Source organism: Convolutriloba macropyga, chromosome 4 (genome assembly GCF_964194025.1).
Source record: "Convolutriloba macropyga chromosome 4, txConMacr16.3, whole genome shotgun sequence".
Classification (NCBI taxonomy): Eukaryota; Metazoa; Xenacoelomorpha; order Acoela; family Convolutidae; genus Convolutriloba; species Convolutriloba macropyga.
This window is the reverse complement of record NC_134471.1, coordinates 55,964,527-55,990,297: the sequence shown is the minus strand read 5'-3', so window position 1 is coordinate 55,990,297 and position 25,771 is coordinate 55,964,527. Positions and strand designations below refer to the sequence as shown.

The 25,771-nt window shown below is 37.0% G+C and overlaps 1 protein-coding gene across 1 annotated transcript in view; it reads right to left on the bottom strand.

Moving 5' to 3' along the window:
* Positions 1-1,454: 1,454 nt before the first annotated feature.
* The window catches only part of LOC142337773 (uncharacterized), a 59,536-nt gene continuing 35,219 nt past the window's right edge, over positions 1,455-25,771 (bottom strand). The window contains exons 8-18 of the mRNA XM_075387280.1: positions 21,747-21,917; positions 20,937-21,060; positions 15,669-15,911; positions 14,903-15,081; positions 14,352-14,522; positions 9,247-9,514; positions 8,592-8,845; positions 7,507-7,757; positions 6,453-6,672; positions 2,532-2,672; positions 1,455-2,270 (exon numbers count right to left, since the gene is read on the bottom strand). Coding sequence (XP_075243395.1) covers positions 2,043-2,270; positions 2,532-2,672; positions 6,453-6,672; positions 7,507-7,757; positions 8,592-8,845; positions 9,247-9,514; positions 14,352-14,522; positions 14,903-15,081; positions 15,669-15,911; positions 20,937-21,060; positions 21,747-21,917 — 2,250 coding nt within the window. The 3' untranslated portion in view covers positions 1,455-2,042. The remainder of the gene's footprint in view (positions 2,271-2,531; positions 2,673-6,452; positions 6,673-7,506; positions 7,758-8,591; positions 8,846-9,246; positions 9,515-14,351; positions 14,523-14,902; positions 15,082-15,668; positions 15,912-20,936; positions 21,061-21,746; positions 21,918-25,771) is intronic.

Here is a 25,771-nt window from a genome sequence, read left to right as displayed (position 1 = left end):
TTTGGGCCGCTTTTCGCGTTTTCGGTAATGAGTTTTGACACTGTGCACCGAATCTTAAGTGAAATTTATTCTTCGTAGATTTTTGCAGAAACAGCGCTTGTTGGACGTTCATCAAGATCAGTTCAGCGGCCTCGCTAAGAAACTGCTACGTCGACTAATATGCTTAAACGTCGACTTAACTATGTTCCAAAAGGTTACTTGTTCGAACTTTATTTATTGCTTGTCAATTTTTGTCCAAGCAGACAACTGCAGCAACCTGAAAGAAGAGCACAAAAAAAGAACCTGCGGCAACATCTTCGTTTGGCTCAACTGTTCACTCAAACTTTACTTGCTTTCAAGAAACTCTGACGCCTTAATATTCAGAATACGATGCCTTTGCTTTTCTGTGTCATTTTCTTCGTTTTCTTTCGTTGATTTTTTTTCACTTTGATCCTAAAGATAACAATTCATACGTTACTTGCCTTGAAGACACTAAGTTAGTCTTGCTCTCGTTCAAAAAACGAAAACAATAATATCTGAAGTCTTTATATTTCGAAAACCATGCCTTTTTTGCGTCGTTTTCTTTCGTTGATATTTTCTTTTGACCCTGAAACTTTCTATTCGTGCCTTACATGCCTTTAACTCAGTTTGCATTGCTGTGGGTCAAAAAAAATCAATTCTGATGCCTTTATATTTCCAATACGCTGTCGTTTCCTTCTTTCGTTGAGTTTTTTCGTATTGACCCTGAAAATGTCTTTTCACACGTTAATTGCCTTGAAAAGAACTCAATTGGTCTTGCTCTGAGTCAAACACCTAGAAAATTGTCAACTTTCATGCCTTCATATTTCTAATTCGATTCGTTTATTTTTCTTTGTTCTTTACTTCTTCCGTTGACTATTTTGTTTTGACTCAATTACGGTCAATTCATATTCTACTTGCCTTAAAAAATCAACTAGTCTCGCTGTGTCAAAACCAAAAAACCAATTTCGATGCCTTTAGATTTCGACTACGATGCCCCAACTTTGTATGTGTTTAATTAAGAAAAAGACGTTTTTCGGTGTTTTTGTCGTTTGCAGCCAGTTCGAAGTTAAAGAAGCGCTTTTAACCTGAGTTTAGAACAAAGGTGTAGACACAGCTAACAACTCCGGTTTTCGCATTTCTCCGAGTTCCCGCTGGCTTTTTTGGACGATTTCCCGACCAAGTTCATTCAATTTTTGGACTATTTTTGATGATTTTCCGACCAAGGCCAATTTCTGTTAATTTCCCGGCTATTTTCGACAAGTTTTTGGCTAATTTTGGCGTTATCCCAACCTATTTTAGGCGTTTTCCGGACCTATTTTGGACTTTCCAAGACTTGGATTTAGACAGCCAAGTGTTAGATCAGACTTGGAATTAGACTGCCAAGAGTATAAAGTGATTTGATCATAGTTCTGAATCAGTAGTGAAATCACATTTGCAATTAGACTTGCCCAGTACTGAAATTGACTTGGCTTTAGGTCCGGGCAGTGAAATAAATTACTGCTCAATAAAGCATGCCGCCGAGGGTTGAAGGTAACTAAAATTTCAGGGTTAACGTTTAACTGAGTCGAAGTAAATTAAGCTGAAAACCGATTCAAATGTAAAACTCGCGTTGACATTTCTCAGTAACAACGATCTTATGTGATATTTACGCTATTTCTATGTACACTCCCTGTTATGGTTAGTAGAAAATCGTCTAAAGTTCGTTTGTGATTACCGAAAGATATATTCGTTAAAGGAAATCAAAAGAGGTGAAGACCTTATCCAGGAATTTCTAAGCTGGAGTTACCTAGCGTCAAATTGGGTACCACAGCACTGGTAAGAATTTCAGATATCACTTTAACAGGCTTCAAATTTTAAGGAATTGAAACTACTTCTTGCAAGCTTTCTCTCAGAAATTGAGGGTCTCTTTAAATGTTAAGTTCAAAGGACTAAAAATGAGGCCATAATTTTAGGACCCCCGAACGCTGTTTACTAATTCTTCAGCCGATGAATCCTGAAAACGTCAGTTTTGTAAGCTGTGCAGTTATTGAGTGGATGTTTGCTCAAATAGATCCATCAATTTGCAGGTACTGGACTACAGCCTTGATGCCATGTGCAATGTCCACACAACAGATGAATATCTGGCTTATGACTGTAGCTATGAGCTCCTGGTCAGTGTAGGGCTCCAGCTCATCGAATGCAGACTTGCATTCAATCTGGAGTCTGTAAGAGCTGTTCTCCATCACCTCCAGGGGAGAGCGAATCACAGCACCGTGCATTTCGAGGTATTTCTAAACAGAACACACAGTCAAGTCATAAGAACGCAATGTCAAGCATCTTTTACACCATCTACGTGGACGTGCTATTTTTAGATACTAACGTGCTATACAACAAAATACAATTTGCTACTTGGTGCTTTAAACGGGATCCGGGAAACAACAGATCCCAAATGAGTTATGAATGAGAGCATGATGTTTATCAGATTTGGACTATCATTTTTGTTAAACGCCGACACTCAAGATAACCAAAAGAAAATAGGACGGATGTCTTACAGGTGAGAATACAGCGATGAACTCTGAGACGAGAGCCTTGATGTTATCAGAGCAGGGAACGAAGCAGTCATGTCTCTGCTCTTGACACGCTTGCCACATCACTTTGATCTTCTTAGTCAACTCTTCCGTCTTCTTACGCACCTATTTCACAACACAACACCCATATTATTTGAATATAACCAGATAGCCAAAGCAGCTTCGAAATAGATTTGCATTTGCCGATGCAATCAATCTCAAACTATTTGAAAATTTTTCTATAATTAAATCTTCAAGAAACAGAAATGGCTGATTTCCATTCACAATACATAACCACCTAACCTACGGAAGAATTGCGCTCGAACGACAGGCGCTTTTAGCCGGCTTAAGCACAGGACGGCTAGCCTCCCTCAGAGGGTGAGGATAAAATCGGGAGGGAGTGAAACGGGGGAGCTGTCCTTTAAAATATGAATTTCTGCCTGCTCAAGCACTCTCCTCGGCAGATTCGGTGAACCATACAGTTAGAGCATATTAAAGCTCTAAAAGAGCTGCTCGGTAACTTATTGCCCTAATGCGTAACAGGTTTAGCCCGCTTTTGAAAAGGAAAGTGATCTGAAATCGCTCAGGCGAGAGAAAAATGTACAATTGCACGCACAATTTTCCCACGCAAGTGACAGAATTCTCACAATAGAAGATTTCCAATAATGCAAGTCCTATCGTTGCTTGATATCGAACGACTATGTTAGATCAGCAGATTTCAGCCCCATCACATACAAATCCCATCATCTCAAAAAATATGCAGGCAAAATTGAAAATATCTCCTTCATGCCAAAAACCATAAAATGGAACAATACTATCCCTTATCAACCTTATGAACTTGTAACAATGCAAAAAATGGCTGCAAAACCATATGATTCAGTATTCTCTAACACAGTGCAACATAGATAATTGAATATATTAGATCTCCGCAGAAAACTGATTGCAATAATATGTCAACATAGCTGGCAGATAACCAAAAATAGCCGCAATAGCGTCGTAGATCTGAAGTCTCAAAAACATGGTAAAAAATAAATTTCTCCTTCTCATTAAATGCTGGGATGTTATATTTTGACTAAAATCTTTATTTTATTGCTGTTCTTTTAGCTGCGCTCAAATAACCTCCAGTTATAATGACACGCAATCACTTGACCATACCTTTTTGACCTAAAGGAAACAAAACTCAATTTCAGAGTGATGAAGTCATTTTTGAGAGTAAGTCACATGTAACCAAAAACTTTACACGCGAATGAACAAAAAACTCGCTCCACTAAGAAAGAAAAATGACGTCACGCACGCAATTCAGTTGAAATTACCTGAACGAATGAAAAAGCAGATTTAAAGTAAATGTGACGTCAGATGGTCGTAACAAAAACTTTGACGACGAAAAAAAACAAAGCAGGACAAGTCCTGACACAATTCAAAGAATCTTCATTGACTGTAAGAAAAACAAGACTTATAATGGACAGTAAATCGATTGGTAAAGCAATTTAAAAATCCGATCATAACAAAATCGAAAAGCAAAAAACAACAAAAAATGGCCGCATGTGAACAAAAAACAACAAACGAGAAAGCGAATTGTTTATTCAAACACCCTTTTCTCAGACTACCTTTAAAGTAAGGGGGAAAAATTCTCGACGCAAAACCACTCGCTCTTTTGCTCCACTTCCTGTTCCGGCGTGACCAAAATCACCTAAATTTGACTTCAAAAATCATGAAAATGTCTGAACAGATCATTAAAAGACAGCCCCCAATACAACTCAGATTCGTTGAATTGTAAAAAAGACAGAGCCTCGGCTATCGCTTTGCGGCTATTATTAATTAGAAAACAAAAATCCTTTAACAACAGGATTTCAAATTTTGTGACCATCTCTGCCAAAAACAAAAACAGTGCAATTGGCCACAATTTAGATGCGTTTTCGTAGACCTGTTATCTGAACATACAAAGGAATTAATCAGAAAGGAGAAACATAGCCGGCAGATTGCCGGAATAGCTGCGAAAGAATAGACCTGCGTGCCATATAATAGAGATAGAAACAGATACAGATCTAAATTGAAAAATAAATCGACGCCGCTCAAAAAACTAGGCTAAAAAACATTCTGCGATAAATTAATAAAGCTGGTTAAATTTCATTCCACAGAAGCCTCTTATTAGGGACCTTTACAGCACATATGAGTTCCTTTGACCTTAAACAAACTCAAATTAAACTTAAGTTTTAAAGTGCAAAAGTCATTTTATTGAGTGAGGTAAGTCACGTATGATCAAAATCTAATCACGCAATTAAACTAAAAAATTTTTGCTAAAGCGAGTGAGAAATGACGTCACGCGCGCAAATGCCGTTAGTGAGAGGAAGAAGTCATTCAGAAAATTTGACTTTTTCAGCTTTGCTGTGTGAACAAATGTAAAACGAAAAAAGAGCGTCAGACGAAACAAAAAAACATAGCAGGACAAGTCCTGACGTACAATTCAAAGAATTTTCATTGACTAAACAGAAAACTAGACCGAGAACAGACTATAAAAGGATTGGGAAAACCATTTACAAAAAAATCCGATCCAGAAAATCGAAAAAACAGTAAAAATCAGAGTGAAATTGCCGCATGTGAACAAAAAACCACTACCGAGAAACCGAATTTTTGTTCAAACACCGTTTTCGCACTCTACATTAAAATTAGAGCGAAAAAAATTCACGCCGCAAAACCACTAGCTTTTTCGCTCCATTTCCTGTTTCGGCGTGACCAAAATCACCACTCCAATTTGACTTCAAAAATCATGAAAATGTGTGAACAGATCTAAAAAAAAAACATAGCAGGACAAGTCCTGACGTACAATTCAAAGAATTTTCATTGACTAAACAGAAAAACTAGACCTAGAATGGACTATGAGTGAATTGAGCAAACCATTTTAAAAAACTCAGATCAAAAAATAAGAAAAAAAAACAAAAAATCAATGTCAAAATGCCGCATGTGAACAAAAAAACCACTAGCGAGAAATGAAAATTTAATTCAAACAAAAAAACTAGGCCTAGAATGAGCTGTGAATGGATTGGGAAAACCATTTAGAAAAAAATCCGATCCAAAAAATCGAAAAAACAGTAAAAATCAGAGTGAAATTGCCGCATGTGAACAAAAAACCACTACCAAGAAACCGAATTTTTGTTCAAACACCATTTTCGCACTCTACTTTAAAATTAGAGCGAAAAAAATTCACGCCGCAAAACCACTCGCTTTTTCGCTCCATTTCCTGTTTCGGCGTGACCAAAATCACTACTCCAATTTGACTTCAAAAATCATGAAAATGTGTGAACAGATCTTAAAAAAAAAAGACAGCGCACCAATACAATTCAAATTCTTTGAATTGTAAAAAGACAGCGCCCCAATACAATTCAAATTCTTTGAATTGTAAAAACCAAGAGCACCGCAATATAGCTACGCTCAGCTTACAGCTTCGCAGCTATAAAAACAATTGATTTGTCTACATTTTTAATTAATTTTACGAGCTTCCATTTAAAAAGTGATATAGATATCTTTACTCGACTTTAACTCCTTTACAGTCAGCGAGTCATTTCGAGAGTCAGGTAAAGTCAATGTGAGATTGATTACTTTGTTTGTATGCACTGCGTAATAAATCTGTAATCGGCGCAAATCATGATATTCTACAGACGGCTTTGTCAAATAGCGCGCGCAGATAATCTCAGGTGATTACAATTCTGAATCCCAGCTCGAGCAAAAAGCCAAGTGCTTAAAATGTTGCCCAAATAGGTCAAACAAAGACAACCACTTAAAAATCAACAACGCCAACACAGAGGGAGGTTAGACTTTGAGCAGGCATTATGATTGCAATAATGGTTAAGTAGAACAGAACACCATATTTTTCTCAGGTAAGGCATCTATCATAAACTGGCAGCTAACCAGCATAACATCAACTCCTTCGGCTGGATTTCCCGTTGCTTGTTCGCGTTCATTGTTATTATTAGCTGAGAGTACTTTAGCATTGGACACAAGGGATGCTTGCTGTTTGGGCTGAGAGCTGGTGCTGATTGGTTGTTGGGTACTAGTTGAGGAATTACTTGATTGTGATTGGCTACTATCTCCACTGGTTCGGCTGCTGTGACTCTTCGTAGACGAGGCACTTTAAACATCATTCTCAGTGAATAACTTTAAGGGCACAAAGACGTTAAGAGTCATGACACCACAATCACTTAAAACTTCGGCATAAAGTGTCGATCCATTTCATGTCTTACACCAATAAACAAAATTTTAAATATTAGCATAATTGTCTAGACAGTTTTAGTATTTCTGATAAATTAAACAATAGGGTAAACTATTGAGAATATATTTGGTATTTTGGCATTGGGTATTTCGCCTTGAGACCTCGCGTTCGCATTCTAAATTTCATTAGTTCGATTAATGAACGCACTATTATTTATCTTTTCAACAAATTCATAATCTTCCACACTTATTTGCAGTCCGAGAAATTCTTTGGCAGTCTCAAACTAGTTAATGATGAATTGTTAATATCCGACACCAAGAAAGAGACTTAAACCAGCAGTTGAATTGTGCTTCACCTCACATTAGTCGATTTGGATCTCGACACGTGTCCACAACGTACGCTCTACAAAGTTTATTCTTAAATATCAAGTGCTTATTCCTAATCAGCCTGAAAAAATAGCAGAAAACAACGCAACTTGGCGTGGTTGAATGAAACTTGATTTTCAAAAAAAAAATTATAAGCAACCCTCCCTTGGTATAATATAAACACATGTAGCTGTTATATTTATATTCTCGAGCAGATATTATTAGATTATTATATTATGGTGGTTAGCACTGAATGATATGAGACTAGAAAAAAAACAGCTGCTTACTGCAAAACAGAACGCTTTTTCCGAATATGCGTATAGAAAAACATACATGGTGGGGCGTGTGCTAGATGCATAAATCAATGACTGTAATCAATTGTTTTTACCTTTCTTCCATAGAGTTGGAACTGTACATATTATTGTTGTTATTTGGCATCGGAACAGCTGGAATGCCTTTGGGGGGTAACTCAGGAGGCGGTTTGTTGAGGTCGAACTCATGGTGAGTGTTGTTGGAGGGATTAGGGGTGGTCGAGGAGGGAGGGGGAACTGCAGAAGTAGCTGATGAGAAGTGGGGAGGGGTCACTCGGGTACACTTCTCGTCAATTACCATCTCACCCGATGACTCGATCACCGATATCTGCCAAAAACACTTTATTATTAACGAGAGAACATAGCAATGCGGTTAATCAGGGCAGATCTTTTCCGTTAATGAGTAATATCCCAGCACGAGTTGCATAAATCCGGCAAAATTGCGATATGATTATCAGAGCGTCGTTGTAACTGCAGTACCCGATCATGGTGTTAAACAAGTAGTCAGCGCGGGTCCTGGAGGTTCTAAATTCAATGCAATTAGCAAATGCAATTAGCCAACACCACAGTTTATTGTTCGAAATAAAACCCATTCCACGCACTAATAAGTGGGTCCACATTAGAGCACTTACCCAGCATGCTATACTATTATAACCATAACACGGGGGACGCTAAGGAGGCACTAACGGAAAAGATCAAATACAACAACCAATTGCAAGCCAAAATTCTGTTATAAGCAGAAGCAGCAAAGCCGATTTGTTTTAAATTATTACCCATAATCAACCACAATAAGCACTCTTACGTTTCGTCATACCACCTATTGGAGAAATGATACCTAAGCTACATTTATCCTGTTTCCGTGATTTAAAAAAGCAACATAATCCTGCCCCTGCTCTGGAGTATAGCAGAGCGGCCCATATTAGACTAATAGTTGTCTAAATGGATGAAATGGGAAAGAAACCGTTTCTATAGCGGATCAATGATCATTTATCTTTGATAATTTACACCCTAATAGTGCTATGTGTCAACGATTATAGTTAGCCCCATCTCATTAGGTTCTAGGCAAGACATCACAAGCGAACACAATCGAATAATGTCGAAGGAATTGCTCCTAATGAGAATTGGGCGAGGGTGAACCCTGATGAATGCAATTGTTCCGTACCTCCGGACGCTTCTTCACCTCTCCTTCATTCAATCCATCTTCACCCGATGATCTTGCCTCATTAAAGCCACTGTCACTTCCACCCACCTTCCTGGGAGAGGAGGATGTAGCATTACTCACCGATGAGTAGGTCGCATTTGATTGGCTCACCACGTCGTATTCTTGGAAACAGGTACTCGGCACACTGTACTCGTGGCCTGAATACTCGTGAATGGTCGCCGCTGAAGGAGCGAAGCCAGACGACTGCTTTTTACCTAAGTAAAATTTATTTTTAAAGAAACAAGAAATTTGCGTCAATAACTAAAATATGACTTTTTGAAGATGTACGTTTTGAAAATGTACCTTTTAAATAGACACATAGAGAAAAGAATCCAACTTTGAGTATTTACAAAAGATGAAATCTCTAATTATATACCAGTTACAATACTTTCTGCTTTCAACGAATTGCTCTCATCATCACTTGTCCCTCAGTTACGCCGACTTTATACGACAACCTTTGGGGGGAACAACCATACCTTACATCGAAGACAGATTCAAGAAAGTGAGTAGTCACTCCCACAATAGTTGGTCTCCTAATTTCATCTCTTGAAATCCTGTGGATTGATGTGGAGTTTTTTAGGCCTGAGACAGCTATTTTGAGGAAGTCATTTGATACCTGAAATTTCACCGCCGAAGCCTCCTCCGATGTTTCCGGAATGTGTTGCCGGAATGTCCCGTCGCGTACTTCCAGTGGCGATAGATGCCGGTCGAATAGGAGTTTGTTCCTGCAACCTATCCCCCTTTCCCCCTCCTCCCCCCACACCCATACACGTGCAGTCTGTCTGGGATTTCGACAAGAAGTGGTTTCTTTCCACTAATTCTAGTATCATGCGTTCCTGAGTTTTTATTCGCTCTTCTAAGTCTTTGTTGGTATTCTCCAGAACCTAAATTTAATAATGTCCATTATCAATATTGCGTCATAGCAGGAAGAAATGTCTGTTGGCATTGCATACTGGAACATTTCTCCAAAGGAAACGCGAATCCCACGTCAAATGTTAACATGAGCAAGTCACAGTTCAGTTTCTATTTCACTCATACCACAAACAAAAAAGAAAGAGCATATCACGAAGTTGCAACATGTCAGAAGCAAACTTTTCAAACTTACAGGACACCGTTCAAAAGTCAAATTTCAAAAAAGATTTGGAAAATTTTGACATAAGGCAAGGCAGAATAAGAAACATAGCCGGCAGATTGCCGGAAAATAACCGCAATAGACGCTTGTGGCCTTCCATGAATTGAAACAACTAAAGAAACAAGATAGACAGATTGACCAAAAGTCCTTTAGTAGACCATTAGATTTTTTGGGACGTACAGTCAATTTTATGACACATACGGTCTGTAATGTTAATAAAATTTAAAGTTCCATAAGTGAGTTCAGAAGTCATTTTTCAGTGAGGTATGTCACACAATTGACCTAAACGAAGAAATGACGTCACGCATACAAAATTTAACGGCAAAGCAGTAGACTACACTGAAATTGAAAAAGTCAATGGTCGCAAGAATCATCGATGGAGACGACGAATTAAAAAACATAGCAGGACAAGTCAGCAAAGAATTTCCATTGACTAAACAAAAACTAGACATAGGTCTAGTTTTTGTTTAGTCAATGGAAATTCTTTGCGGACTTATCCTGCTATGTTTTTTAATTCGTCGTCTCCAACGGACCATGAGTAAAATGGGAAAACAATTTCAAAAAATCAGATAAAAAACAAAAAATCAAAGTCAAAATGCCGCATGTTAACAAAAAACCACTAGCGAGAAAGAGAAATCTGGTTGAAACAAAAAATTAGGCCTAGAAGGAACTTTGAACAAAAAACCACCAGCGAGAAGGCTTATTTTTTGTTCAAACACCGTTTCCCCAGTCAACATTTAAATTAGAGGCAAAAAATTTCACGCAGCGAAACCACTTGCTTTTTCGCTCTACCTCCTGTTTTGGCGTGAACAAAATCACTACTTCTTAAGAACATAGCCAGAAGAATTCCGGAAAAAACTCGAAGATTCGTATCTCAGAAAAAAAATACATATTGAACTAACTGTCACTTAACAAAAACGTAAAAATTAGGTCATAATTTGAAAAAATAGCCCATACAGCCAACGACAAAAAAAAATTGAAAAAGTTTATTATTCCTGTAATTATTACGAGCAAAAAATACCTTATAAAAATTGTTCTACGGAATTGAAAACACCAAACTGCTCAAGCGGCAATATTCAAGCTATGTTATGCTGTCAAAATTTTCTATTTTTAAATTGGCGGCAGTTTAATACTCTATGCGACTTTTAAAGTTTAAAGAAAACTTTAAAAATTGCAAAAATTGTCACAAAATTTACCAAGTTCCGTAAAATTTCTCATTCAAAACACTAATTTATACCATAAAAATTGTTATCATTTAATAACTAAATAAACTTTAAGCAGTAGTTGTTGTTTTAAATCCCAAAGAAGGCAATGATAAAACTAAACCATGACCATCAAATTCATTAAGTCAGAAAGTGATCATGAAAGACTTATAAGAAAGGTCAATATTCAAAAGCAAAACTTTTATATCACCAAAACCTAGCCCTGTGAATAATCCCAGAAGAAACCTTTCCACCAAAAAATTTTACAGTGAATCTGGCAAAAACTCAGTGCTCGATAGTATTCAAAAACAAGCTGCAAATGAAAAAGAATCAAGACAAATTATTAGTTCAAAAAATCAATAAATTTAAAGCTAAAAAAAGCAGGGCCAATAAAACTATAAACCTTAGGAGATTGTTGAAAAGTTACATGCTACAGTGTGGAGAACACAGACATGGTAAAAAAGAACATAATGGACTAAACGTCGGAAGAATTGCTCTCGAACAACTAGGGGAGCTGTAATCAATTGCAGCCTGCTTCAGTTGGGGGGAGCCAAAATGGGACTAAGAAGTTCAATAGTGGGCTTCAAATAACCATATTAGAGGTTAATATATACCACTATTACGATTTAAAAAGAAAAATGGCACCAGTTTTGGTGCACTTTTCAGTCGACATAGAGTATTAAACTGCCGCCAATTGAGTTCAGCTTCTTGAAATTGTGATTGAGAGGGAATTTTAGATCACGCAAAACGCAAAAAATCAAGGGCGTAAAATTCACTCGAAAAAGTCAAAACGGTCAAGTGAAACTTTGCATAAAAAAGACATGTTTACAATATTTACTTCTCTACGAGAGCAATTAATAAGAAAACAAATTCGCAACTTCTGAAAAATAAAAAATCAACAAGGAAATTGTAATTAACAATCAAACTGAAAACCATTAAGCATAGAAAAACATGGAATTGTTATTATTAAGCTATCGAGGCTAAAACAATTTGCTTACCCAGTCTCAGTGAGAAATAAAAGTAGTTCAAGCTCGAAACAAACTAATTGAAAACAAAAATGGCTAAACCGACTTTCGCTTTTAGGTGAAAAAGCCCTTTGAACAAATAGTACTTCCTGTAAAAAAAAAATAACCGACTAATGTCGGGCGAATTGCTCTCAAACGACCGGCGAGTGGTTGGCTTTGTCAGTATCTAGCCACGGTTTAGTCAAGCTACCGTTAGATTGATTCGACTATGCAAATTTTAGTTTTCTAGCCTTGTAATTAAATAAATCAAATAAAAAACTGATATATTAAATATTCCAAAATTTAAAAGAAAAGCTTCCAGATTCTGCAGTCAAAATGTTCAAAACTATTTTTTTATCTCTGGGGTTATCTCAGGTAACCCATCTGCAAGGCTCGAAAAGCTTGTTTGGCCTGTAACGATCGTTAAACTCAGAATTGGACAAAAATATTCAAAAATTTTGAAAACAATCGCAAATTTTAACAAAATTTCTCCTAATGTCAAGATATTAAAAACTTCAAAACCATTTCATTGTTTCAAGAGACAATCCAGTATTACTATTTCAAGATTTAATTAGTTTCACTGGCTCACAAAGATCTATAAACTTGGAACATAATAATTTTCCGAAAATTTGAAAATATTGAATTTTATCAAAAAATTGCTAAAGCTTGAGTCATTAAAATACTGATAACCATTCCATTGATTATAGAAACTATGCAATAGCTTCTCATCAAACCTTGGAGGAGCTCCATAGGACCCTAGTGCCAGAAAAAAAAACGGTAAAAAAATCAAAGATTCAAAAAACTTGAAAAAAAACTGCAATTATTTTTTAAAAAATGATGATATTAAAATCTTGAAAACATCTACATCTAGAAGCTATGCAGTAACCTATAACAAAACAATAGAGGAGGTTATGTGGCTCTTGAGGCTGGTGAAACCTAAAAGATGACAATCAATTTCAAAAAAAAAACTTGAGAAAAATTGCACGTTGCATAAAAAATCTGCCAAAAAAGTTGAAAACTAATCAATGGCCAAAAAAGATTTTCAAACATAATATCAAATCCTAACGGGGATTTTCTGTTACGCTGAGAAAAGATTTTCAAAAAGATTTTCAAACTTATCAAATCCTAACGGGGATTTTCTGTTACGCTGAGAAACTATACAATAACCTTTGTCAAACCCTAGAGGAGGTTCCTCGGCTCTTGAGGCCGGAGAAACCTAAAAACCGAGAACAATTTTCAAAAAACTTGAAAAAAATGCAAAATTATGTTTAAAAAATTGCTAAAATTGATCGTATTAAAAAATTGAAAGCAATTCCATTGCAAATAATTTAAATTTTTTTTCAGTAACTTATTATCAAACTCTTAAGGTCGTTTTCTGGCCCCTGCGTCTCGAAAGACGTGAATACTGAAAATTAAATGTCAAAAAAATTGATAAAATTTTGCACGTTTTGTCAAAAAGATGCAAAAATTGGTGATGTTGAAATGTTGAAACCATTCCACTACCACTAGAAACTATGCAGTAACCTAATATAAAACCTTAGAGGAGGTTTCTTGACACCTAGCGCTGAAAAATCACAAAAAATGACAAAAATTTTCAAAAAAAACTTGAAAATAAGAAGTTGCAAAAAAACTGCTAAAATCTGAAAATTAGTATAAAATTGCGCGTTTTTAGCGATCGGTTGTTCGTCAGTAGGCGGGGGGGGGGGGGGGGGTTGTACACCGGGGGTCTGATGGGGAGGGGAGGGGGTTGGGCAACAGCGCGGTGGTGGGGGTGGGGCAATAGTGGGGGGGGTCAACAGTGGGGGGAGGGGGGGGGTGTCGTCAACCTCTAAGAACCGCCCTTCACAACATAAGTATAAGTTTCCAAAACAGTTTGAGCTGAAACAGAGCTGAAAGGCTCTTAGAGCACGTAATGCCCGCTGGGCGCTACCTGTTTATCCCGTTTTTGAGGACGAAAAGTCAAAAGTGTCAGACGAAAAATCGGTCAAGCGAAAAATCGCATAAAAAAGACCGACAGGACTAATATAATTGCTACAATCTTCGTTTGAGAGCAATTAAAAATCTTAAGAAAACCAATACTCATTTTCGATTCGTAATAAAAAAAGACAGCGTCCCAGTACAATTGAAATTCTTTGAATTGTAAAAACCACGATGTCCCCAATAATAGCCGCTATCGCTTCGCGGCTATTAATATGCAAATGTACATACTGATGTTTTTTCGAGTAATTATCGAAAGTTCGCTGAGTTTTTAACTTTACGCCATGGTGTATAGGTATAAGATGCTGTCAAATATGACTATAGTTCAAAATATTTCAATATTACATGTCATATATTCTCAAAATTGCGGAACAAAACACGGAACGAGGCAAGTTTTGCAACTAACCTTGATACGGTCCAGAGCAAGTCTGAGTGTCTCACTGAAGGAGCTGTTGTTGTCTACAGAGGACGAGTGACCGATAGGTGAGTCAACATTCAAGTCATACACTGGGTTGTTACTGTTCAGAGGACGGGGAGAAGAACCACTCGTGTGTCCACTCATGTTGCTACCCATCGCCTACAAATCATAACAACGGTTAGTTTCAAAAGACAACAACAAAAAGCTGCAGGGTTAACGTTTGAAATAATTCCATAAGTGGTGATATCATTGGTGTTACGTACCGAGTACAAAGCTACCACGGATATCAATACATTACTACACCCTAGATGGTGCACTGATATTGAGCAGACAATTGAGTTTACAAATTGCATTCTTGCAATGTTTTTAAGATGCTTTTGATATTAAAAGAAACTTCCAAAAACTTGATTACGAAATTTAATTTAACTAAAATGTGCCTTTAATTTAACTAAACCTCAATAACAAAGTGGAGGCATAACTCATAACAATCGCCAAAACCTTTTATGAACAATTAATGTTATCGACGATTTGGTACAAACCCTCGAGAACCGAGTGCTGGCATCCAAATTCAACTCCTGACTGGGCGACTCAAGTCCCGCCAGTCCAGTTGCTGAAGACCCAGCACCACTTCCTCCAATGAGCAGCTTGCTACTCGGTCTCCGTTTGCTGTCGTGTGAGTGTGATGGTTGGAAATCGTCCGCAGAGGTGAGAGCACCGCCTAAACTGAATTCAATAAAACACGTCTGTCCTTGGCATCAATCTTTTTAGCAAAAATCAAATGGCAAATAATGTTTTTGTTATATTTACTTCTCGCGATAAAACAAATTGATGAGATTATCTAAATTCATACAAAGCACAATTGATTAGATTGTCAAAATTCATAAAGGCATAAGTTATTTAAAAATACATCAATCTTGTGTACCTATATTTCATCTACTTACGCATTAAAGAGAATATCAAACTGTCACTGTGTCTAATAACGAACTTCTCAGACAGTAAGCTTATCGTCAAAGGCTCGTCTTATTGTTCAAAAGAAAGGAAACTCTTTGGTTCCACTGCGTTCAAAAATTAGACAGAAGATTGAAATCGACGAGTACATGCAATTCAATTCCTTGAAAGCTGAACAGAATGGTAGGGGAATCTCGTGATATTTTCAAGTAAATATCCTCAACACGTGCGTCTACGACACTCCCGAAATCAATTGTTGGTATCAAAAAATGGATATATTCTATCCCGACCCCCCCCCCCCCCCCCCTAGTTCAATTTATGAACCTCAGGCACCTTTCATTACTCTCTGATTGATACCTGGTACGTTGCTAGGCGACGAGGATGCAGGGGCATTCTGATGTGACATAGAATGTCTTCTGGGTTGCTGTCCCTGGCTACCTCCTGCACCTGATCCCGCAGAAGAATTGGAGTGGATGTGCTGTTGTTGCTGATGGTGGTGCGAAGAGACTGTTGACTTGTTAGCTGGCAGTGGGGAGGCGGCACTACTCTGCTGTGCAAAGGCTGCGGGCTCATCATAATCGTCCTCTTGGTACAACAACTCTAAACGATAAACAACCAATTAACGTCAGGCAAATTCCTCACAAGCAACTTACGTACCAGTAGTTGGCTGGCGTTTAAGGCTGCTAACTTACGCTTAACTGAAAGGGCGAATTGAGCAGAACAAAGGGGAGCATATGGAGGGTGGGTGGGGGTATCTAAAATGCCAAAACTGCCCATCACACAGAATTCATGTCTTCTTAGCAGCTTCAGTGATTTGTACACTTAGGCTAGTAAAGCTCAAAGAGAACTAAAAGTTCAGTGACGTAATGCAGTCCAGGCAGAGTACATGTTGTCCCATTTTTGAGGACAAATTCAATGGTCAGATAAAATGTCGTTAGTACGAAAAATTGCATTTAAAAAGACCAACAGGACTATGATAATTGCTAAACTTGCATCATTCTTCACTTACAAAACTGAATGCCAGTTGCCAAAAAGGAAAGCTCTCTCACCATCATTGGTCAAAACAAATAGCTGAGCTCATCCTCTTTTTTAAACCAAGCAGGCTCAGTTTGAAAAATTTCTAGCGTGCCTCTAAACAATCATTGATCTCCTATTTACGCGTTAAATTTGGATATCTTTTTTCATCTCATGTGAAAATAATTTCTGCTTTATTTAGCTCATTTTGTTTAGAGTAAAAAAAAGGCAGTCGAAGTTACCAATCAGAACCTAATGATGATGTGCTCCTCAGCAATATCGTTGAACCAAATACTTAACAACCAGTAAGGCTTTTATAGAACTTCTCTGCTCTCCGGATTTACCAATTTATCCCGTTTTCTCAAGACAAATGGTCAGACAAAAGTTGTTACAGAAATTCTCAAGACAAACGATCAGGTCTGAATTGTTACAGAAATTGCTTGAGAGTAACTAAAAACCAAATGTACCTCAGTAAAGCTTCGCTCAGCTTACAGTTCCATTGTTATAACGAATAAAACCGACTGACATTGGAAGAACTGCTCTCGAACGACCGATGAGAGCTCCAATCTATTACAGCTTGCTTCAGACGGGATTAGTTTCATCTTTAACTTTAAAACCACTATTAAAACTTTAAGTTATAAAATAGACCAATATCGGAGCAATTCTTATTTGAACTTTAGCAGTGAACTGCCGCCAGTTAAGTTCAGCTGCTGACACTTATGAATGAGAGAGTAATATAGATCACGCAAAAGTCACTCGAAAATTCAAAAATTTCTAGGCAAATTTTGAATAAAAACATACCCAGAGGAACTCCGAAAGTGACTAGAAGCGACGGACTTTCCTCGAAACAGATCTGTTATTGCCGCCAAAACCATTATCAGAAAAATTTGAACTCCCCTCGTTACGAACATTGAGATAAATGAAGCACACAAACAATTTTATCGCTATCCAAAATTAAATATTATCAACAGTATTAAGAAATCTGCAAGATTTAAAGCTTCAGACAATAATTTGACCCTAAAACCGTAAATCTTTTAATTTTGTATAAATCGAAAGTAGAAAACTTTAGTATTGTTGGAAAAGAGGGAAAACTTTTAAGATAGACAAAAAATGAACACAAAAAAGGACCGGTTTCACAGCTGTAACAAATTAACTGGTCTCAAAATCTAAAAACTTTTTTAAAAAATCTGCGACCAAAAAGGCACATTCTGAAAGCATAAGGCAGATAGAACTGTTGGAAACTAAGCTCATTCGTAAAAAAGGAAGACTTAAATTTAGGTCTCAAACAAAATTTTTCGTTGTGGCATCACAGTTTTTTAAAAACAGCAAACGCAGATTTTAAATTGATTTCAAACAAAAACATACCATGCAGATTGCCGGAAAACAGCTGCCGTTGATTCCAATAAGCATGATTGGGATTGAAAGAATAGAAGATATTGAAAAAGATTAAAAATTTTTGTACAAACACATTCTTTAAGTCCGATTTATTTTGATGGCATTTCGTAGCTGAACATACTTCTGTTTCTTAGAGAGAGGCTACAGGGGCTATTATCAATACCAATAAGCATTAGAGATGGTAACTAAGACTTATAGGAACGACGTTCAAATAGCGGGCATCTAAAATTGGGCTTTATGAGTTTATCCGGTTTCTACTTCTGACTTCAATTTTTTATACTGACTCTGTTCATTTTGATTTGCTTTACTGAGGAACTGATGTTCAAAATCACTATTAGCAGAACGAGAGAAGAGAGAAACTAGCCTAGAGAAGTCAGAAAGATTTCACGCAAAATGTTGAAAAAGCGGCAAAATGAGGTAAAGCGAAACATTTTTTTTGTACGGCGAAGTAAAAAAAATTAGCAGCGCTATAATAGCCGGCTGAGAAGATGAGGGCGGCTATTAAACACTAAACAGATTACTACTCAAAAGCAGGAAATCGTTTATAATCAAAACCTGTACTAAAAAAAATTCAGAGAAAACAAACATCAGTAAAATTTATAGTAAAAATTTAAAAGTAAATTCAACAAAATCTCAGAGCTACGTGATGTTGAATGGAACATTTTTTAAATTAAATTTTACACAAATTTCAAACTGCAATCTTTAAAGGTTTTATAGAATCCATGACGTCAGAGCAAAAAAAATAATAGGTTATGGCATGAAAATATGCACAAAATTAGCATGCACGAAATGAACAAACACTCTAATGAACTTTGATAACCTAATTCCCAATTACTTACTCACCGGTCTTTATCGGTTTATCCTGTCTCTTTTGATTTTGACCTTTTGTCTTTGACAGTATTCACCACATTGCGCAATTGAATTCTTGAAAGAATTTTTAATCCATTTGGGGTATTAACCACTCAGCTATCAGGACCTTGTCATCTAGTCTCTAACAATCTGTTTTGTTTGAGCAACAAACTTTATGTCAGAGTGAGAGCAAAAGTGCGTGAAAAAATTACTTGAGATTTCAAAGATTATTCTAGAAGAAAAACGCAAAGAGGTCAAGAGAAAAATTTGCATTAAAAAAACGCACACGTTTACAAAAATTGCTTTTCGTTCGAGAGCAATTAATAAAACAAACCCGGTAGATTGCCCAAAAAGAGCAGCAATTGATTCCCATAACCCCAATTGGGATTGTAACAAAACAGGAAAAATGGAAGATTGATTGCTGTACAAATCTTAAAGTGGCAACTTTTTTATTTAATTTGGCAATTAGACATAGTCCGGTTTCACAATGAGAAGAAATAGGGGCCAGTATCAATGCCAAAAAACCATTACAGATGGTAGCTAAAACTTAAAACCAAAGTTCAAATAGCGTGCATCTAAAAATGGGCTTTCTACGTTTCTATTTTTTATTTCGTTTTTCGGCAATGACTCTGTTCAATTCAGATTCCTCGGCTGAGCAACTAACGAAGGAAGAGCAGAATGAAGGACGAGTGAATTTAGCCTAGATAAGTCAAAAAAGAAATCACGCAAATCAAGCTAAGTAAGGTAACGCGAAAATTTTTTATGCGACCAGGTAAGAGGAAGAGGACGGTTAAATTTTGAAAATTCAGAAAATTAATTTCAAAATAGACAATTATGATCCAAATTTGTACACAGAAACGCATTATACAGCATCCAAACAACACTAAAATATTTATTCCAGAGTTTTGTTTATCGATGCATTGTCAATCACAAACTATTTCAACAAAAAGCGGTTTGCTTCGGAAGAACCAGGTAGGGCTTAGGGATGCCAGCATTAGATGCGACCTGTGTTTGTGTGTGTGTGTGTGTGGGGGGGGGGGGGAGGTGGGGGGGGGGGTTGGGGGGTGAGCGTTGGGGGATAATGGGTGTTGGGGGTGACTGAGAGGGGTCAAACTTTCGAGATTAAGAATAAGAACCTTTTAAGATTAAGATTAAGTAAGGCTTAGGGCTCTAAGAGAACTTAATGCCCTCCGAGCACTACCTGTTTATCTCGTTGTTGAGGAAAAAACGTCAATTGGGTCACACGAAAAATAGATCAAGCAAAAAATCGCATAAAGAAGACCACATGACTAATATAATTGCTAAAAACTTCGTTTGAGAGCAATTAAAAACTAGTTCATACGGCAATTTCACTTTCGCGGTTAGGCCAAAATACTGTTTGAACGAATAATACTTCAGGTAAAAACATAAACCAACAAATGTCGGAAGAATTGCTCTTGAACGACAGGTGAGGCAATTTAATTCAGGGGTTGTAGCCTAGATCAATTTTTGTTTATGGGTGCAAAAAACTTTTCCCCCGCCGGGAATCGAACCACTGACCTACCCCTCCACAACCACCCGCACTAACCTCTGAGCTTCGAATCACTTACCATTGCTAAGCTGCAACCGATTATATATTAGCAACAAGCTTTACTTCGGAGTGAGAACAATAGAAACCACTCAAAAATGAAGAACAAAAGCGTGAAAAAATCACTTAAGAAGTCAACGCATGTTCTAGAAGAAAAACGCAAAATCGTCAAGCAAAAAGTTTGCATAAAAAGACATACACGTTTACAATAATTGCTATGAACTTCGTCCAAGAGCAATTAAAAACTTAAACCCAAAACTCATCTTCGAGTCGTAAAAAGACCAACACGTTTAAAATAATTGCTTAACAATGATTCGAATAAAAGGTAATGAACATAAACCGACAAATGTCGGAAGAATTGCTCTTGAACGACAGGCGAGGCAATTTAATTCATGGTCTTTACTATAGATTAATTTTTCTTTATGGGTGCAAAAAACCTCGATCCCACCGGGATGCAAACCAGTGACCTCCCGATACATGGCCACCCGCACTAACCATTGCGCTACGAGTCACTTAATTTTCCTATGCTGCAATCGATTTTATATTAGCAACAAGCTTTACTTCGGAGCACTAGAGATCACTCAAAAATGATGAACAAAAGAGTGAAAAAGTCACTTGAGAAGTCAAAGAATGTTCTAGAAGAAAAGCGCAAAATTGTCAAGCGAAAAATTTGCATAAAAAAAACACACGTTTACAATAATTGCTATGAACTGCGTTCAAGAGCAATTAAAAAGAGTACCGAGAATTATCTCGGCGTATAATTAACACAAAGATAGAAAAGGTTATTAGCAGGTACGAACCTCCAGTAGTTAAGTCAATCTGTTCAGGCTGTAGCTGCAGTTGCCTCCTTCTAGTCTCAATGAGGACATCTCGAATGAACGTATTCAGCTCACGGGAGTTGAAACGAGCCAGTTTCTGTCGACTCTACAATATAATCGCAATACTCATTGGTGCAATACAATAATTTTGTTTCGTTAAGAACACGAGAAAGGGATCTCTTTTAGAAATAAATTAGCTGGTCGGAGACAAAAAGTAACCAAAATACATTCGACGCTATTTTGGGAAGCAGTTACTGCCGGAAATTTGTTCTGCTCAAAGATCTACAATTTTGCAGTTTCTGCATGCTAACTTAATTTTTACTTTCCAATGAACAAATAACCAGAGCACCAGAAAAAAAGATTATTAGGAAAACATAAACTTTGAAATATTAGGCGAAAAAATATTTTTTATCAATTAGGAGGAGGCACAATTCTTTTAGGTGCTAAGTTGCAGCTAATTGGCCGTGTGTACCTTAACGCTCTCCATAAGAGAACACAGCTCCGATAATTGCCGACTAAAATAGCTGCGCTTATATCTCACCGAGAATTGAAAAGCAATATTTCATCATCATTTATTAGGTGATTTGGGTTACCGATTTTCGGTTATACCCAAGGAGGTCAGCAACTTTCTTCAGCAGGTTAATTTACTTTTCTTGTTTTGCCGAAGTAGCTTTGACACGTTGGCCAATATTAATCATGTAGAGCAAATTAGCATCGCAAGTGTACATACTAAGTTCTTCTCCCTGTCGATTTTTAGCAATGGATTTTGCGCATGAAAAATGCAATCTGTACCTGATTCCGAGTGGACGAGTAACTGGGATTGAGAGGGAGGAAAGGCACGATGTGAATATTGGGCTGTTCGAAAGGGTCACTGGAACTTGAAACCAGGTATCCGTCAACCTCACGCCTCTCCACCTCGTCAAATAGGTCAGATACCAAGTCACAGAACTGCTCGTCTGTCAACTAAAACAAAATTGGGATCAACTTATTAATGAGATATAGCACGATTTTTATGTGTAAATAAAGCTAGTGAAAGTTTGGGTTTCAAAATTTATCTGCCAAACAAGGCGAGAGCCAAAGCGGAATAGATCCAGTAATCGTTACGTATTAAACAAAGAAAAACCTGGTGCTATAATGAAAATTATTTTCCCTAATTAAACCGCATTGTACAAATTCAAAGTATAATTGCTGCACAAAAACGCATCAGCGATTTTGGGTATACAAAAACTCAAGAAGCAAGGATGGCGTTAATGGCAAAAACTTAATTATTTAGCAGTTCAGAAAACCCTAAAATACAAGGGTCAATCGACGTGCGGGCGGAATTATGGATCATAACACGTACCAATCCGATTAACAGAAAATAGCCACCATAGAATCCCATAACCCCATTCGAATTGAAAGATCCGAATTGACTGTACAAAATTTTCCTAAAATATGAGCTATTTTGATTGAATTCTTTCGTTAGACATATTCTGTCTCTTAATGAGAGGGTACAGGGCATGGTTTCCATGCCAATAAACATTTGAACTGGTTACTTAGACCAATTAAAATAGTTCAAACACGGGGAATTTAAAACTGGGCATTATGGGTTTATCCCGCTTCTATTTTTCATTTCGTTTTTAGTTCAAAATAGATTGTTCAGCTAAGCAACTGCTGTTCAAAAGCACATTCAGCAGCATGAAAGAAGAGTGCAACAAGCCCAGAGAAGTTAAGAGTTCACATAAAATGCGGAACAAATTTTTGTGTTACCAGAGTTAGCTTTAAAAAAATTGAAAAGTTTGAGCTGACTCCAAAAACATAAAAAACGTGCTCTATTTTATATTTGACGCAATTTTGAAGCAGAAAACCTACTGTTAAATCTCAAAATTGCAAGATTTTGGATGGTCAGAAACTTAGAACGTTAAAAATAGTCAAAGTTTCCAAGATGGACAAAAACGGATAAACTGAAAATCTGTCTGTGCTAATAATTGTTACGCAAAAACCGCTTGCAATAAATCAGAACTAACTCTGTAATCAACCCTGATGGCTAATAGACATTGTGAAAGGCAAGGCACATAAAATTCTTGGTAAATGAGACCTCAAGAAAACAACAAATTTTCCGTTTTGGCATCAACGCATTTTTAAAACATAGCCGGCACATTGCTGGAAAATAGCCGCCGTTGACGCCCTTGATGCATATTGGGGTTGAAACAGAAAAAGATGAGACAAATTGACTGATTTTTTCTGATTTTTTTCAGTGTCAAAGTGTTCTATTTGGCATGCAGTTTCAGTTGGATTTGAAAGCTATAATTAATTCAACTTCTAAATTGAAAGCCAATAATATTAATACCAATATCAGCTAGCAAACATTAATGAACTTTGATAACCTAATTCTCAATGACTTAATGACCGGGCTTTATCGGTTTATCCCGTCTTTCATTTAGCTCTTTTGTTTTTGACCGTATTCACCATATTGCGTAAATCAATGCACGGAAGAAGTTATAATCCATTCAGTTGAAAAGGTGAGAGAAGTCAGTCAGAAGTCAAACGTGAATATCTTGACAAAAAACGTGATCAAAAGGTAAGGCGAATTGCTCTCAAACGACCGGCCAGCGGTTGGCTTCGTCAGTAGTTAGCTATGAGGGGTGCACAGGGGGGCATCAATGGGGTTGGGGGCAACAGCGGGGCGGGGGGAGTGGGCGACAGCGGTGGGGGGGGGGGGGTTGGGGGGAGGTCTTCAACCTCTAAGAATCTCCCTTCACACCATAAATATAAGTCTCGAGAACAGTTTCTGTGAATCTGGACGCCACATGTTTATCCCATTTTCAGGACGAAAAGTCAAATGGGTCAGACGAAAAATCGGTCAAGCAAAAAATTGCATAAAAAAGACAGACAGGACTACTATAATTGCTACAAACTTTGAGAGCAATTAAAAAGTACTTCTCTCTTTTTGGACATATTTTTGTCAAAATTTCAAATCCACAGGAAATGACAACCGGAACAGATTAAAATTAACGTAAAAAATAGTTAATCACCAGAAAACAGCGCCAAGAAACTTTGCAGAAAAAATTGCCCTTTAATTCATGAGCTGCATTAAGTTGAACTAAATCAACTGCAAAAATAAAATCCAAAGGAAAATAGGTAAATACTTTATCACAAAGGCACAGAATTAAAATTACAACAAAATGTATAACAAATTAATAACGTAAGTCGTTATTAATTAATAACAAAAAATCGAAAGTCAAATGCCTAACAAGACCATAGATTAATAACAAAAAATCGAAAGTTAAATGCCTAATAAAACCATAGAAAGTGTTGAAAAATTAACACCTTAAAATTTTGGAGGATAGGTTAGGTGAGTGGTTGTTGGTGGAGATCGGAGGGTGGGTTCCCTCGATTGGGGGTACGTTAGTGGGAGGGGTAGGTAACTAAGTCAAAATTCAATTCATGTAAAAATTTCCTTCAGCTACAAAACCTGTAGAATACCAATACTCCTCCTCTTTAGGTAGTTAAACGACACACACATTTACAATAATTGATTCAAATTTTGTTCGAGAGCAATTAATAAACGCTAAGGCTATGTATAGAAGGGGCAAAAACGGAACAATTTGATCATCTTTAATGTTCTAATGACGATTGCAAATCATCAACTTTGTCAGGGAATATTATTGAAAGCCAAAATACCCCGCATGATCAATCTCCCAACCAAAAAAGACCGCAAATTTACACAAAAAATATGAAAATAGTTCAACAACTCCACTGGAGAAAACTTACGACGCACACAGATATATAATCGTTCTTCAATGGGCGAAAAAAGCAAACATAGCCGGCAGAATATTTGCAAAAGAATAGACATGGGTGCCGTATAACAGAGATAAAAACAGATACAGATATAAGTTGAAAAAATTATCGACGCCACTCAAAAAGCTATGCTAAAACCATTCAGCGATAAGTTTAAAAAGCTTGTTAAAATTCATTGCGCAAAAACCTTTTTACTAGGGACATTTATTACACATATGAGTTTCAATGACCTTAACCTAATTCAAATTTCACTATTCAAATAGCTGAAAACGTTGGCTAAAGAGGTGAGAAATGAAGTCGCGGTCAAATGCCGTAAGTTAGCGGAAGTAATTCAGAAAACTTGACTTTTTCAGCTTTGGTGTGTGAGCAAATATAAAACGAAAAAGAGCGTCAGACGACAAAACAAAAAAGAGCACCGCAATATAGCTCCACTCAGCTTACAGCTTTGCAGCTATAAAAACACAAATTTTCTTCGGTTGCAAAAAATCTGAAAATTTTTGTTCCGTAAAATTGGTTACTACTTAATTGTCATTACGTTGCCGATGTCCGAAAAATCGAGTTTACATATTTGATTTTGTCGGACCTTTTCACGACCTATGTTCTAAGATCAGATTGTAAGCTTGAGTGGAAACAATTGAAGCTCAAATTTGCGTAAAATTAACCCTTTCCCCATGATACAGTATCTAATTACCAAAAGCCTAATTAGGTGATTAATTGCAGAAATGTCCCCCTCGATACTAATTTTGAATTAAGACGAGAGTTGGTGGTTTTGAAATAAACAGTTCACAAGAACAATCCAGAATTTTTTCCAGTAACTACTAATAAAACAGAGGCAATAAAATTTCAGGCTAATTACATGCTGAAATTAGTTTTGTTGCCACAAAACGCAAAATTTATCGCAATTTGGCTGTTCGTAAATTTTCCACGCAATGGTAGATTTCTATCACTTCGAAAAAGCTGAATATTACTATTTCCAACAGATCTGGAATGATCTGTTTTTATTTACTAATTTTGGAAACAAACGGAGTTCTTAAAAA